The sequence below is a fragment of the Drosophila rhopaloa genome, unplaced genomic scaffold (genome assembly GCF_018152115.1).
Source record: "Drosophila rhopaloa isolate 14029-0021.01 unplaced genomic scaffold, ASM1815211v1 contig_178, whole genome shotgun sequence".
Lineage (NCBI taxonomy): Eukaryota > Metazoa > Arthropoda > Insecta > Diptera > Drosophilidae > Drosophila > Drosophila rhopaloa.
Window position 1 is genome coordinate 5,569,183 of NW_025335059.1, and position 15,621 is coordinate 5,584,803.

At 44.4% G+C, this 15,621-nt stretch overlaps 3 protein-coding genes and 3 non-coding genes across 6 annotated transcripts; all 6 read right to left on the reverse strand.

Moving 5' to 3' along the window:
* Positions 1 to 987: 987 nt before the first annotated feature.
* On the reverse strand, positions 988 to 1,060 carry Trnaa-agc. The gene has a single exon. It is a non-coding gene; the product is annotated as a tRNA-Ala (tRNA).
* Positions 1,061 to 1,285: 225 nt separating this feature from the next.
* Positions 1,286 to 1,358, reverse strand: Trnav-cac. Its single transcript has one exon. It is a non-coding gene; the product is annotated as a tRNA-Val (tRNA).
* A 639-nt stretch (positions 1,359 to 1,997) lies between these two features.
* On the reverse strand, positions 1,998 to 2,070 carry Trnav-cac. The gene has a single exon. It is a non-coding gene; the product is annotated as a tRNA-Val (tRNA).
* Positions 2,071 to 7,561: 5,491 nt separating this feature from the next.
* LOC108039601 (4-coumarate-CoA ligase 1) lies at positions 7,562 to 9,880 on the reverse strand. Its single transcript, XM_044458987.1, has 4 exons — positions 9,659 to 9,880; positions 9,208 to 9,602; positions 9,029 to 9,145; positions 7,562 to 8,652 (listed from the first exon to the last, which is right to left on the reverse strand). Exons 1-4 carry the CDS (start codon positions 9,797 to 9,799, stop codon positions 7,686 to 7,688), a joined length of 1,620 nt encoding a protein of 539 aa, XP_044314922.1. The 5' UTR covers positions 9,800 to 9,880; the 3' UTR covers positions 7,562 to 7,685.
* Positions 9,881 to 10,218: 338 nt separating this feature from the next.
* LOC123037570 (4-coumarate--CoA ligase 1-like) lies at positions 10,219 to 12,198 on the reverse strand. The gene is made up of 3 exons (XM_044458931.1): positions 12,018 to 12,198; positions 11,446 to 11,957; positions 10,219 to 11,392 (listed from the first exon to the last, which is right to left on the reverse strand). The coding sequence occupies exons 1-3, from the start codon at positions 12,159 to 12,161 to the stop codon at positions 10,435 to 10,437; spliced, it is 1,614 nt and encodes a 537-aa protein (XP_044314866.1). The 5' UTR covers positions 12,162 to 12,198; the 3' UTR covers positions 10,219 to 10,434.
* Positions 12,199 to 12,498: 300 nt separating this feature from the next.
* Positions 12,499 to 14,958, reverse strand: LOC108039602 (luciferin 4-monooxygenase). Its single transcript, XM_017116657.2, has 2 exons — positions 14,282 to 14,958; positions 12,499 to 13,971 (listed from the first exon to the last, which is right to left on the reverse strand). Exons 1-2 carry the CDS (start codon positions 14,947 to 14,949, stop codon positions 13,011 to 13,013), a joined length of 1,629 nt encoding a protein of 542 aa, XP_016972146.1. The 5' UTR covers positions 14,950 to 14,958; the 3' UTR covers positions 12,499 to 13,010.
* Positions 14,959 to 15,621: the final 663 nt, after the last annotated feature.

Genomic DNA, 15,621 nt, shown 5'->3' on the forward strand with positions numbered 1-15,621 from the left:
CATTGCCGATGCCAATTGGTATACAGCGAATTCGAGTGGCAGATTAGATAGATTTATTAATGAACACCCACACGAAAATGGCGATACTAATTTGCTTCTACGACATATAACAACTGTTCACTGTCATTTTGTGTGGGATGCCGAACCAGGCAAGGCATTTAAAACTTAAAAAAGTCAAACTATTATCAAACTTCTAGCATAATTTGAAGAAGATGTTTATAATACAACTCTGAAAAGGCAAAATCATTTCACCTTTCTAAAATATTTTACGGTGAATGCATTTTCCAGCTGTAGAACGAAAAATATTATGATATTTTATAACAAAAGAGTTGATTAGAGTCATAAAGGCTATTGTTTAAATATATTATATTAGCCAAATTTAAAAGCCTGATTATAGAGTCACAGTACATATCTTATCATAAACCAAATCGTTAAGTAAAGTGTTTTATTTTTAAACTTAAAATACCAAATATCCATTGAGACTATTTCAAATGAACTTATGGGGAAAGTAATGAAAAGTATAAAGTGCAGAGAAGCGCATTCCTAAGTTAATTTCAATTAAACAGATTTCAATCATCCGGACATGACGGAAATGTCAGAATCTTCGCCATACCCGTTTGTCTCCCAGCCACCCTCTGCAGAGTCCGGTTTAGCTGCATTTCTAGTTCATGGCCTGCATTGCGTGAATATGATGAGTACGCTTAATTGGATTAGCTGCGATGTCTGCCGGGAAATGGAAATGGAGACGGAGACGGGGCTAAAGAGCCAAAGTCACTGAGCGATTGCATAACGAGCCGGTTCGGCCAGTCGCTTGGAAAAGCGTGTGAAATGGAGTTGTAACCGGCATGATATTCTATTTACTAAATAATTGGACACAAATGTCTCCGATGATGGGAGAGCATGTCCATCAAACGGCCAAGTGGCTTATGCAAATGTTTCTCATGCAAAACAAAAAATAAATAAAATATTAGTGAAAAAAAAATCAACTGGAGATGCGGGGCATCGATCCCCGTACCTCTCACATGCTAAGCGAGCGCTCTACCATCTGAGCTACATCCCCCGATAAATGCTGTTAGTCGTAGTTCCCACGTGAATGCCATAGCTGCTTTTCATAGTGGTGAGCCCTTTATGTGTATCGGAAAAAGCTTTCAGCATGAGCTTTTATGAACAAATACTAATTTTCATATCTGAAATGAAAAACTAAAGGCTAGAAATTTTTAAAATAAATAAATATTTAATGAAAAAAAAATGCTACTAATTAGAACTGAAAAAAAACTTCAAGTCTTGTTCCCGCCCGGGTTCGAACCGGGGACCTTGTGCGTGTGAAGCACACGTGATAACCACTACACTACGGAAACCTACGTCATAGGCTCGTCCAAAACGCAAATAGTTTATAATGACGTTAAGCTACTGAACAAAAAGCCAAACATGCACTCTAAAATGACTATCAAATAAAAGAAACAATTAAATATAATTTGCAGGTTGCATGGCTCGAAAGTGAAAGTAAAGCTACGACCTAGTTTCCTATCCTTTTCCGTGTTTCTTTGCCAAGTTCAAAGCAATGATAATGATGCACACTCTGTCAACGAAACACATAAAACTCCCCAGGATGCAACATATTTAGACCATAACAGCACTTTCTTTAATGGGTCTGTGTCCTATTTCCAGACAACCCTTCTCCTTGGGTGGCTCTCGGCGTGGGCTGCAACAAATTAAAGCCATAAAAATGTCCGGGAATCGGCGTCATACCCGGGATGCTGACATTGCTGGCGAGTCGTTAAACAGTTGAAATTCGGTGCGTGCTGAGGGTCGGCGTGTTTATAAATATAACACACCTGAAACGATCGTAAAACCAGCCTCATTAAAACGATATAAAAATTATTGTGGTTGAGAGAAAATGAATTGAATAAACTTTAATTTCACATCGGAAGCGGACAGTTGGGGCTAAGGTCAATTGACAGATTGAAAGTAGATACATGCAAAAAAATCGTTCAAACTGTTCCCGCCCGGGTTCGAACCGGGGACCTTGTGCGTGTGAAGCACACGTGATAACCGCTACACTACGGAAACAACTGAAGATCTAGCGACAAAAAACCTAACTTGGGAGTAACTTTGCTGCTTGCCATCGATAAGGAATTCCGTCCTAACGTTTTCGAACCAATATATCAACGCTCTATTTGCATAATTTCCATGCGGGAAAATGCTAGAATTAGTCGTCGAAAACCCTGATTTATGGTCATTGCGATAAGCGAGTAAAAGTGTTTTGACTTCACTGGCGGCTATTATTTCTTCAATCTTGTGGGGACTAGCTGCGGCATTAGCGAGTTTCCCTTTTCCGATATGAACTATCAACTGTGCTGGGGCAAGGTGGCCTCTGAAAAAGGAAAACTCTCATATCATTTACTCGGGCGGTGCGTGCGGCGGCCCTATAAATACATTTTGCAAAAGCAATTAGGTGGCTTCTTGCCAAAATTGATTGCAAATTGTGCTGGGAGGATGCGGCATTGGCTTTGCAGGGGCTTTGCGACTGATAAGGGCAATCGGTCGGATGCGGATTCTAAGTGGAATGGACACCCGCAATGGCCGGGCAAACGGGTTCAACTGGCCAATGGCGATACAAGTGACAAGTGAACATGGAAAACTAATTTATGTGGCGCATGCGACAGGAAATGCAAGCGACGCGACTCCACGCCACTCCACTCGATTCGATTCGATGAATCGGAATGCAATATGCAATGTCCAATGCAAGCCCGTCGACGCGCCGCTGCAGTTGCTCAATGAAAGTCGGTTCTTGGTTCTTGGGGACACTACACTTGGCACCAGGGAGAGAGACCTTGACCGGGTCCCGGCTGGGCAACGGTAATACGAAACCACCGCTAAAACGCAACAACTGGCGAACAAGTGGCGAACACATAACCGCCTAACAACACTTTGCTCTTAACAACACCAGCGACAGCCACTTTTGGCCCCGCCGGCTCCACAATTGAAGACGTGTTAAGGAAGCGTATCTATCGCTGGGATCAGCATTACTAACTACACAGAGAGGAAAAGTTATGGTTTCCAAAAGCGATTCAGGACATCTAAAACTGTGTTTCATTAATCCAAAACCAAAGCATGCAAAATGGTCAAAATATGTAACTTGGCTTAAAACTCTTTTTCTCGATTTAAAGAAGGCTTTAAGGTTAAAGAATGATTTTATAGTTTAACACCTACCTGTAGCTTACCATAAGAAATATAAATCGGATGATGCAAAGAAGAAATTTTCAAATTTAATATTATCTGGAGATAATTTGGTTGATTGTTTATGTAATCTTTGAAGTTGTTCGCTTGGTAACCTTCGATTTTATTTTAAGTTTGTCAATTAAATGAATGGTAAGCTTACAAAAATTTAAGAGAAAAACAATTACACAACTTTGAAATTCGGAAAAAGGCGAGTTGCAGGAGAAATTGCGTTTTTACACCATTTGTTTTTCACAGTGCTGTTGGTAGCCGGTTCCAACTGCGTTTGGCTGCAGGCTGAGCCATCACCTCCATCATCATCAGCATCGGCAACTGGCCGCATCTCAACATCATCGCTTGTTGACCAAGTTATGCTACGCGAACAACAATGTGTCATGTCGGTCCGCCAGCCGCGGGCGAGATGTGGCCAAGTTCCTAGAGTCGCTGGCACAGGAGATGTTGCCGCGGCCTTTCTTCACACCTCCCACAACGGGCGGCCAGAAATTCGCACGCTCGGGGCGCCAGCCGATCCTAGCCAGCTGTGCTGGCCAAGAACTCCCGATTCGATGAGATTGGATCGGACCTAGACCCCAAACTCCGCTGCGGGCCATCAACAGGCGCATTGATCTTGCTTTTTCCCGTCGTCTGCGGTTGCATCTTCATCTTTTATTAATCGCCCCATTTATTTGATTATCTTGGGGGCCAGCGGACTGGCTTGGGATAGATTTATGCCTCGGCGGCGTAATTTACTCGCTAATCATGCAACACTTTTCATTTTGACACGTTCGGGCGGCTCTCACCAAAGCACCGCCAGCGGTAATTATGTAAATTTTTCCCCACCGATCCCCGATCCCAGTCGATCCTAGTCGATCCGATCCGAAATCGTCGATTGCCCGGGGGTGCCATTTTATGATCTATGCCTGCTTCGTGCTTAGAAGCGAACTTAACACAAATTGATAAAAGCAACAGCAACATCAACAACATGGGGCACTCGATCGGGGTCTTGGACTATTTTTACGATCATCGATCCCGTCCCGCGTTCTTCTTGTTTTCACTGGCGAACACATCGCTTACATAAATTACGGGCAAGGACCAGGTCCGGTATAGAATTCCAGGGAAAACGCATCGAGCATCGGCCCGCTTGTGTTTTGACACCAAACATCCGCTCTAAGCCGCAACGAAGGGGTTAGGGTTATCCATCGTGGGGCGGGGTCTGATTCTCATTCTGTTCCGAACCAAAATCGGGAGGGGGCAGCCGATCTTGTTAGCCGTTGCCGCTCATGCGCATGACTGCAATTTAAGCGCCATAAATTCTGTACTCCGCTCCCCATGTCGAAGGCAATATGTCAAAGTTGTTATCCCCTTGCACTTAATATAGGGTATCAGGGGTATGATTAGTTATAGAGAAATTGAAGGAGTTACATAGCAGACTTAAGTTTAGTTAATTAGTATTTGAGTGTTTGTTTCTAAATTGTACATATATTTTTGTTTATGGTTCCAAAAAGTGTTTTCGATGACTTCTAAAAATGTCACCCTCAATTGGACTTCCAAAACTTTACCAAGTTTAAGTCGATTTCAAAGTGACATACCACTTACGACTTGTGGTTTGATTTTCTGAAAATCTGCATTCAAATTTGTCAAATTAATGTTAATCACTTTTTTTCCAAATTTATATGTTAGTTATTTCTAAGTTTCCGATGGCCTCTAAAAAGGTGACCCACAATTTATTTTGAAGTGACATTCCTTTGAGACATCATTTTTTTACCATCGAAATAGAAATACAGAATATTTAATTAAATTATAGCAAATAACTCTCCATAATAATAGGTATTTTTATATCGAACCCTTGGTAAGAGTATAAGATTTCCTTAAGACTTACTCGCGCATGATGCCCTTTCAGGCATTCTTCAATAATGTGAGGTTGCACTAGATGACTTAATAGGATTTTCGATGGGAATGGTTTGTGGGGGCTAAGCAGCTGGATTGGATCCGTTTTCAAGTTCTACCAAAGAGAAGGGGGAAACAGTGGCATTAGCGGAGACTTTGCTGTGACATATGCAAATGGTAAAGGTAATTAAACAATCCTTCAAGCCATAACTTCGAGAGACATAAATTAGTGCTTAGCATTATAAATAAGCACAAACAATTTCAGCATTTTCTACACGATTAATAACGCCAATTAATCGCAGCAATGGCGGCAGGCAGCAGTCATTGCCATGTAACTGACAAACTGGTCGACAGTTGCTAATGAATTAATCAGTGCGGAGATTAGATCGCAGATTGGCGATTCTGGATCTGCGATCGGCGATCGGCGATCAGAAACCATTCAGGCAATCGCATAAAGAGCGTAGGCATTTAAATGCCCCCAGCACACAATATTATTAGCGGCGTAACTGACAAATGATAATTGGTATTTGCATGACAATTAGAATCGCCGTCCGATCGCTGCCACGATCGGATCAGATGGGCGCCAAGCGTCTTTGAGAAGCTGGCTCCGCGTTCGAGACGAATGCTCCATTGGTCACGCCGGGCACTTCCTGCATATTTGAGCCGGTTTAAGACCTCCATCCAGTACGTCAGTCAGTCGGCCCATGATCAATGCCGCAGACTGAAACACTAATGCCCCCGAAAATGCGCCACAAGGATCGTATTTCTTGAACTTGACATTGAAAACAACATCGGCAGATGAAGATGCTCCCTGGGCTGTCAATCCGCTTAGCAGGCGGAATGGTGCGATCATTATCGATGATCCCCAAACCAAATTAATTCCCGGTCTTAAGTGGCCTCTAATTGTTGCAGTTTATTTCGGGAGTGCACCCAAGCAACGATCGGAGGGGCATGCCACTCAATTTATAGGGTTAAAGAGGCAAGTTCGAGTGCCGGGTGCAAACGTATCCAGTTGCAACGCTGACAAGATCACGTACAAAGTGCAACTTTGCTCGGCTGTCAATCAAATAATGATGTTATTCCGTTCGCCCATCACCAAAGGGTTTGTTCAACTGGAATGTGCACCATTAAGTACTTGATATGTCGTTGCGAGGGCGGCTTGATGTATTCAGCTGTTTGGCCCTCTAAAAGTGATCCCATAATCCGCTTTTGTGCAAAGTGATGGCATTATAATAGTGATAATCCTGCTGTGATAAGCCAAAGCGTTTAACCATTGCATTTTCTTAAATAGGCATATTATTACATTTAGACTGATTTTAATATACGTTTTCTTTTAAATACCTTATTATTATTATTACTGACAGCTTTTTTATACCCTTGCAGAGGGTATTATAATTTCATTTAAGAGGCTATAACTTCGGTGTTTTTTGAGTTAGGAAGTTGGAAATTTTTATAGGTTTTATTACCAAATTTCATAAGGATCGGTCGACTATATCCTATAGCCGCCATATAGTTGATTGATCGGAAATGCCATAACTTTGGTGTTTGTAAAGTTAAAAGTTATAGTTATTAAGTTGGGAATTTTTATGTGTTTTTATTTTTAGCCGACCTACCAATATTTATAAGGTAGGTCATAACTTTGGTGTTTGTAAAGTCAACGCTAAAATGAAAATTTTGAATGCAGATTTTTTAGAATCCAACCACAAGTTTTTAGAGGTTTGCCACTTTGAAATCGGATTATATTTGGTAAAGTTATGTAATCTAGAAGTCCAATTGTGGGTCACCTTTGGGTCAACTCATCGGAAACTTATGCAGATTTTTAGAGAATCCAAACACAAGTCTTTAGAGGTATGCCACTTTGAAATCGGATTATATTTGGTAAAGTTATGGAATCTAGGATTGGCATTGCTAACTACTCGAAACTATGCTTTTACGTTTCTCCTTTAAATTAAAAATTTTTTTTTTGTCGTAATGCATTTTAAAATATTTGAAGATCAGTATATTTCTACTTATAGATTTATCAATTCCCGTATTATTTATCTTTTTAATAAGTTAAGTAAAGTTTAAGACCTTTGAATTGATATTTATCAAAATAACATAAATGTGCTTATCGAGTTCTTTATTTCTCAACCAGCTGTATAACCCTGACTCTTCTAATTAAATGTAATCTTATCATTGATTAAGGTCCGTCATTACCAGATGATCTAAAGCAATCTGGTTAAACTTGTTTCTACACAAGAAGCTTGTCTTTCAAAATGTAATACCAACCTCTTATCGTTATCCAATATTTTCCCAGGAATGCTGACCTCCAATGGTGACATTACCTTGAACGACGAATGGTGATCAATGAGTGCGGCTACGTAGCTATCGCACCTGGAACGCAATCACTGGGAGATAAGCCGCCGGTATCAAACATTGGCCCACGAATGTGTTGGCCATCGAAAACACAATTTGGTCTGCTTATGTTTGGATTTGTATTTCATTTTTTCGGCAGTACTTGAACGCTAACAGGATGAGTCATCCGTCGTCGGTAATAACTAATTGTCTTTAAGCCTAACAGAATTACGTCTATTAAAAGATTAGTGTCCGTTGCCGTAGTCGGCCCATTTTTTGCCCAGTGCCTGATCGCGTGCCTGCTGCCGGAGAACCTTGCCACTTCCAGTTTTTGGCAGCTCGGTCAGGAAGAAGACTCCGCAGTGGAGCTGCTTGTGCTGGACCACCAGGCGCTTGGCCACGTACTCCACAATGTCCATCTCGGTGAGTCGACTGCCCGGGATCTTGACCACTGCCGCCGCCGCAGGATCGCCATCCACCTCGTTCCAGAGGCCAAAGACACAGGCCTCGATCACATCCGGCAGCTCGGCGATGACCTGCTCCAGTTCGTGGGGACAATACTGGGCGCCATGGAAGCGCAGCAGATCCCCCTTCCGCTCCACGATGTGCAGGAAGTTCTCGTCATCGAAGTAGCCCATGTCCCCGGTGTGGAACCAGCCCTGGTAGTCCTGCATGCGCTTCGACTCGTTCGGATTGGCGTAGTAGCCATTCCACAGTTTTCCGTTGTGCACCAGGATTTCGCCCGTCTCTCCGTGTCCCAAACTTCGACCGGCATCGTCCAGGATCTTCACCCGCACCCCGGGCACAATTCGGCCCACTGACGAGGGCTTGGACACCCCCATATTGGCCGCCACTCCGCCGCACTCGGTCAATGCGTAGCCGTAGGATATCTGGCCGGTGATCAGGAAGTCCTGCAGCTTTAGAAGATTGGCCACGTAGCAGGAGCCACCGCCCACGCTCACAAATCGGATGCTGGCCAGTCGCTGCTTGCTGAGAGTGGGCGCCTTCAGGAGCGAGGCCACCTGTTGGGGCACCACCGTCAACAGGGTCACCTTGTACTTCTCCACCAGCTGGAGCATGTACTCCGGCGTGTAGGCCCGGTCCGTGATGATCCGCGTGGAGCCGTGGCAGCAGCTGAAGAGCATGTTGAACATTCCCGCCGACCAGTCGATGGTGCTGAACGAGAGCAGCACATCCTGGCCAGTCACGAATCTGAAATAGAGTGTGGATTATAAGTATGTCCTGGATTTAATGGAGTACATTTGGGCTTTGATTAACAGCATGAAGTTGCCAACTGTTCTTTGTTCTCAATCAACGGATTAATACACTTGGCAGAGTAATACATTAGAAAATTTGAAAGTTAACTATTCAAAAATAATCTTAATTATTAACAGCTTTGAGTTCCTAGTTACCTTTAACCAATTAGGCTTTTTTTTAGGATTTTAAAGTGACAATAATAAAAATTTGACTTTCTTTTCTTCAATTTACATCATTCCTATTGCCATAGGCTTTCAATAAATATACAAAAATGCCTTGTTACTTTAAATCGATGTTTGCAAAACCCCTATAGTGCCATTATATTTCTTACCCAAAATCAAAGAGGCAAGCGGAGTTGCTAATGCAAACGGCCTTTGGTAATCCCGTGGTTCCCGAAGTGCAGAGAATGGCCACTGTGTGATCGCCGCCCAGAAGAAGAGTTTCGGGTCTGTATAGAACACAAGCAGAAGTTTAAGGATGGTCTTATAAACACCCAATATAACTCCTCACATATAGTAAAGCTCGGCTTTAGTGGGTTCCAGCAGATCCTCCACCCGCGGCATGCCCAGTCGATGGTCCTTCAGCGTGTAGACATGGCTCTTGAGTATCCTGGCAATGATGCTCAGTCGCTGGTAGACGTATCCATCGCAGAAGATGATCCTCGGCCGGGTGATGGAGAACAGATGCTTCATGGTGTCCTCGTCGTGCCAGGGACTAACCGCGTGGAAGGGCGTTCCATTCAGCAGACATCCCAGCACCACGGGCATGAGGTAGGTGGTGTTGGTCCCAGCGATGCCCACCACATCGTCCTGTTTCAGTCCCATTGCCTTCAGCTGCTGGGCAATGCGGATGGCGAAGGTTATGGCCTCGCCATTGGTCAAAGCTGTGCCCTCCGTGTCTGAAATCTGCAAAAGAGACTATTTATTTCTTCTTTTAAGGATTACAAAAGGGTTTTGTATACCTGACATATGCTGGACGGATGGTTCCGCATAAAGGCGAACAGAATTTTACCAATCGAACAGTCCACATCGAAGAAATTGGCCGGCCTTGGTCCACTCCAAATTTTAGTGTATTTATCGAATTGCGTGCTCGGGCGTTCCATTGTGGCGACTGATAAGACTGGCCGGGGCTCAGCAATTGGGTTTCTGTCGGGGCGTGAATCCGCGTCCGGGTTCGGGTCCGATAACGGTTCTTCAGCGACTGGCGACCGCTTCCATGTTCGGGCCATTTGCAGTCCAGGCGGTGTCTTATCGCTTCCAGCCGCTTTCCAAGCGGTTCACTACGTCATCGATTCGAAAAGCTCGGTGATAAGCGATTCCAGCAAGATAACCCCGTTGGAAAATGTTTGAGATATTCCCTCTGATAGTTGACACCAAATTGAGTGACAAAAAGCGTTCACTGAATGAATGCACCTCTCATCATCCATTTATCTTTATACGTAATAGAAACTAGATTACATTTTATTATCCAACAATAAGATACCACAAATTATGTTAATTTATAAAGTAAAGCAACTGTTCTCTCTGACTTAGATTTAATTTATTTAGTAAAGTATCAATCTATTTCGAGAAAACTGTTTCATTTCATAAGATATAATATATAGATCGGCATTTAGCCTAGAATAATAAATGATTTGGTTTCTACTAAATTTAGTATTAACACATTTGGTTGCTCTAGCTAAGTTAAAGTTTGTGACAGTTTTTTGATACAAAAATATAGTATGACAATTTTTTAGATTTATGTGGAGTTCTTGACCTCCAAGAAATACGCTTTGGTGGCCAAGCGGTTGGTTTTGCCATTCGGACTGCGCACCAGATCCTCCATGATGATGGCTCCTCCGTGTAGGTGCTTGTACTTGGCGTCGATGTGTGTAGCCACGTAATCCACAATGTCCTGGGCCTTGAGTCCACTTCCCTGTTTCTTCACCACGGCGGCGGCGGCCTCATCCCCGACCATCTGATTCCACACCCCGAAGACGCAGACCTCGGCCACGTCCGGCATCGCAGAGATGACTTTCTCGATGTCGTTGGGATAGTACATGATGTTCTGGTACTTCAGCATGTCCTTCTTGCGCTCCACCACGTACACGAACCCGTCGTCATCCACGTATCCCAGGTCCCCACTGTGGAACCACATCTGAGCGTCTCGCATCTTGTGCGTCTCCTCCGGATTGCCGTAGTAACCAGCCCAATGCTGATCATTGCACAGGCACAGCTCGCCCACCTCATCGGGTCCCAGGGACTCTCCCTTCTCGCAGATGACCTTCAGCCTAATTCCCGCCACCAAGCGACCCACCGAATTGGGTTTCTCGTCATAGTGCAAGTTGATGGAGGCCATGCTGCCCAACTCTGTGAATCCGTAGGCAAAGTGCAGGCAATCCCTGCTCAATCGACTCCTAATGCGGTGTTGCGTCTCCACGGAGGCCCGAGATCCGCCGAAGAGGTAATACTTAAGGCTCGACAAGTCGGACGTGCCAAAGGCTGGGCAGTTAGCCATCATGGCCATGTGGGTGGGCGCCTGAATAATCCATGTGATCTGGTGCTCCTCGACGAGTCGCATAAAGAAGGCCGGATCGAAGACATTGTCGGCTATGATGCGTTTTGTGCTGAACACCCCGGATGTGACGGTGGTCAGTAGTCCAGTGATCCAGTCTAGAGTGCTGTGGGTGTACTGCACGTCGTTGGTGGTCAAAGAGCTGGGGGAGCAATGGTTACATTGGAATCTCAAGAATCGAGGACCCCTACTTACTTGCTGGAATTGAGGATCTGTCGACTATTGGTAACTGTTACTGCCTTGGGAACTCCCGTTGTGCCAGAGGAGCAAAGAATGGCCAAAGTCTGGTCATTTCCCTGTTCCAGTTTAGCTGGCAGGAAGTTTTCCTCAATGGGAGTGGCCAGAACTTCATCGATCCGAATGGAGTCCGAAAGATGATTTCGCATGGTAACTATCTTTACATCCAGGTGAGCTGTGGCAGCTCGAACCTGCTCAAACTCATCCCCGTCGCAGAAAATGAGTCGTGGCCTGGTGATGTTGAACAGCTTCTCGATGGTACTCCGCTCATATGAGATGTTGAGCGAGTGGAAGGCTATTCCATTAAAGAAGCAGGCGTAGGCCACGGCGGACATGTGGGTGGTATTCCTGGCTATAATGCCCACCACATCGGTTTGGAGTAGGCCCAGGGATCGCATATAGCTGGCCACACGCATCGAGTTGTCATGCAGTTCGGCCCTGGTCAGAATGGTGTTCTCCGTGGCTGAGATCTGGAAGGTTTGGGTTTTATTCTTTGGTATTTCTTATCGAGAACCCTTAAGTGCACCCACCTGGGCTATGAGCTGCGGATGGCGCCGCATCTCTTCGAAGATTATCTCCCCGATGGACAGATGTGGGTCAAAGTAGTGTTCCAATTTGCCACTGCTCCAAACCTTGAGGTCGGCATCGTAGAAGCTTGCTGGTCTGTACGGCATTCTGAGTTCAATTCTCGACTGAATGCAAAGTGCAACTGCAGGTCTCCTTTTATAGAGCCGATCTCTCTATTCGCGAACTGTTTTAGATAACTTTCGGGGCGTACGAGTAGGTTGCACTGATTACACCGACACGCGATTACAGTAGCACTTGTGATTGTGATCAATGTAGTCGAGCAAGTGAGGCAATCTCCACAACAATGTAATTGGCGGTAGACCCCCAAGATCTGTAAAGGCGGTGAGGCTGACGATCTCGCAGTGACTTGGCAAATTTTCTCCTGAAAGCGATGTGTATATGTATCGCATGTGCATTGTTAATTTGCAAATATTGGCATAGGGATTAATTGTTGATGATGACGTTTTCATACTTTTATTACACTTTTTAGTGCCCCGTTTTGTTGTCTTTGATTTTAATTGTATCATAAAATAATAGGAAAACGATTCTACGATTACAAATATTACTAATATTTATAGAAAATTTGTATTTGCATGTTTAATAATTTTTTCTTGAGTGTTTTTTGTTTGTATTTGTTATTCACCGGTAAATGTTGTAGTTAAATAAGATGTTATGGCTAAAAGTCTGTTGTAATAGTAGGTTTTTGCTGACCTTAGGTAATACTTTCCGGTTCGTTTAAGTGCTAGCAATTGTGTGACTTAATAAATATCTAAGCAGAACTTTTATGCGCATAATTTTTTAATGTGTTTCAAATTTGTTATTACACATAGCGATGTTACCTAAATGTTTTCATCATCCCTTTTAAGAGTGCCAAATTAAACTATGCATCGTCATGGATTATATTCAAACAAAGTTTATGCTTGGTAATTGTTGATTGTGTGATTATCAGTAAAATTTTAAGACGGGGTTACATCTCTCAAGTAGGCGGCCTTAACGGCCTGTCGGTTGACCTTGCCGTTGGCGCTCTTCGCCAGCTGGGGAACGATCTGAGCTCCGCCATGGAGATGCTTGAACTGCACGGACACGTTCTTCCGCACAAACTGCTCCACTTGCTTAGCATCCAGTTTGCTCCCGGATCGAAGGACCACGGAGGCAGCCGCGGCATCGCCCTCCGTCTCCCGCCAGATGCCAAAAACACAGACCTCGGCAATGTCGGGCATCTGGGCGATGACCTCTTCAACCTCGTGCGGATAGTACATCATGCCCAGGTACTTCAGCATGTCCTTCTTGCGCTCCACAATGTGCAGGTAGTGATCCTCGTCGAAGTAACCCACGTCCCCGGTGTGAAACCATCCCGCTGAATCTCTCATCTCTGCCGTGGCCCCAGGATTTCCCACATATCCGCTCCAGGGTTGTCCATTATGGCAGAGCACCTCACCCAATCCTTTTGGACCCTGCAATTGCCCCAAGGAGTCCACAATCTTCACCCGAATGTTCGCCACTAAGCGACCCACTGAAGTGGGCTTAAATTGGGTGTCGTAGTTGTAGGATATCAGTGTGCCCACCTCGGTTAGGCCATAGGCATTCCTTAGAATTCCCGATCCGTGCAGGAAGGACTGCATCTTCTTCAAGGTGGCCACCAGACAATGGCCACCAGCGAAAAGCAGATGCCTAAGGCTTCGCAGCTTTTGGGCTCGTGCATCTGGGCAATTGGCCAACATGGCTACATGGGAGTTGGCCATGATGGTCCAAGAGATCTCGTGCTGCTCACACATATCCATGAAGTGGGCGGTACTGAACATTTCGCTGGAGATCAGACGAACAGTGCCAAAAACTCCAGCTGTGACCAGGGTAATCAGACCTGTCAGCCAATCCAAGGTGCTGGGAGCATACTGAACGTCGTCGGAACCTAGGTAACTGGAATTCAAATAAGAGATTAGAGTCTTTGGGAATCCCCAACTTTAATTTTTTTCGGCTTTAGGGGAAGCAAATTAAAGTAATACTGACAAGTGGTAAGAATCATAGGGGATAAATCTTAAAAAAACGATACCCAATCCACTGTTTAGAATTCCTGGTGACCCCAACTTGTACGTATTATTTTAAATTAAATTATTTAGTTTATTCTAATAGATTCCCAGAGTTTTGCAATTCTTGGTGACTCTTGGTTATATTCGTTATTCCAGTTCAGTCTTATAAATACCCATAATTTTTTTTGTGAACACTTTACCTGTGAATCTCGAACAGTTTGCGGCTGTTGGAGAGGGTCACCGCCTTGGGGGTTCCGGTGGTGCCCGAGGAGCAGAGTATGGCCATGTTGCGATCGACTCCTCGCTGGAACTGGGCGGGTTCGTAGTCTTCAGGGAGGGGATTCTGCAGCAGATCCGACACACTCATTACATCCTTCATCTTTCCGTTAACTGTCAGGATTAGAGCTCCCAGCGAGGCTCCTATATCCTTGATCTTTTCGTAGTCAGCCACATCGCAGCACAGGATGCGTGGTTTGGTGATCTTGTAGAGACTAGCGATGGTCTTCTGTTCCAGATTCGGATTGACGGCGTGGAAGGGAGTGCCGTTGAATAGGCATCCGTAGGCCATTGCTCCCACATGAGTGGAATTCCGGGCCATGAGGCCCACCAGGTCTGTCTCCTTTTTGAAGCCCCGATCCCGCAGATAGCAGCCCACCTTGGCGGCATTCTGCAGCATCTGCGATCGGGTCAGCCGCGTGTTATCCGAGTGTGAGATCTGGAATATCCTTTGGGGCTGCCGCTGCAGCTGCCGGAAGATGATCTGGCCCACGGTCAGTTCGTCGTTGTAGAGACTCTGCTGGCCGGAGCCACTCCAGACCTTCTGATCGGGATCGTAGCTGGTCGAGGGATTGCCGTCGAGGTCCAACATCGTGGTGCACGCGCGGTTTACAACTGTTGCATACTCGACTGTCGGCAGGTCTATTTAAAGGTCAACGAAATTGGAAAAATTAGTCGGCAATTTAGCAGTTAAAGTGTCCGGATATTTAATTTCACCTATTGATTGCCAAGCCGTTCGCTTGACACGATATCTCTGTGGAAAAACGTTTGGCGAATCAGATGATTGTTAACCTAAGCTCTCGACAACCGTTATTTGTTATAAAATAATGCTTGTTTTAATTTTGCATTTTATTTACGTTAGATTGGATGGGAACAAATTTTAAAATATTGGAATTGGGTCACTTTCCGTCGTGATATTAATTAAGATTAGTATTAAAATATTTCTAAATTTTTAAGCACATTTTTAGATCAACAAACGATTTAAATAAGTTTAGGACTTTTTGAATAAAAAAATTCCTTAACGGAGTCCGATAAACTAAAATCGGTGTCGCGTCACCTGCATGTGAATTTTCACACTAGATGCCTTGCGCCACCTACCTGTGAAATTTAAGAACTAAGAACTTTATTTTACTTTACATTGCGTTCGTTTTTTAAAGTATTTAAAATACCTTGAAGTATCAAAAAAGTAGACACCCTACTAAATTTAAGTTTAGAAGTCTCCAACAATTTTACAAATGAATTACCACAAACGTGGGACTTATTG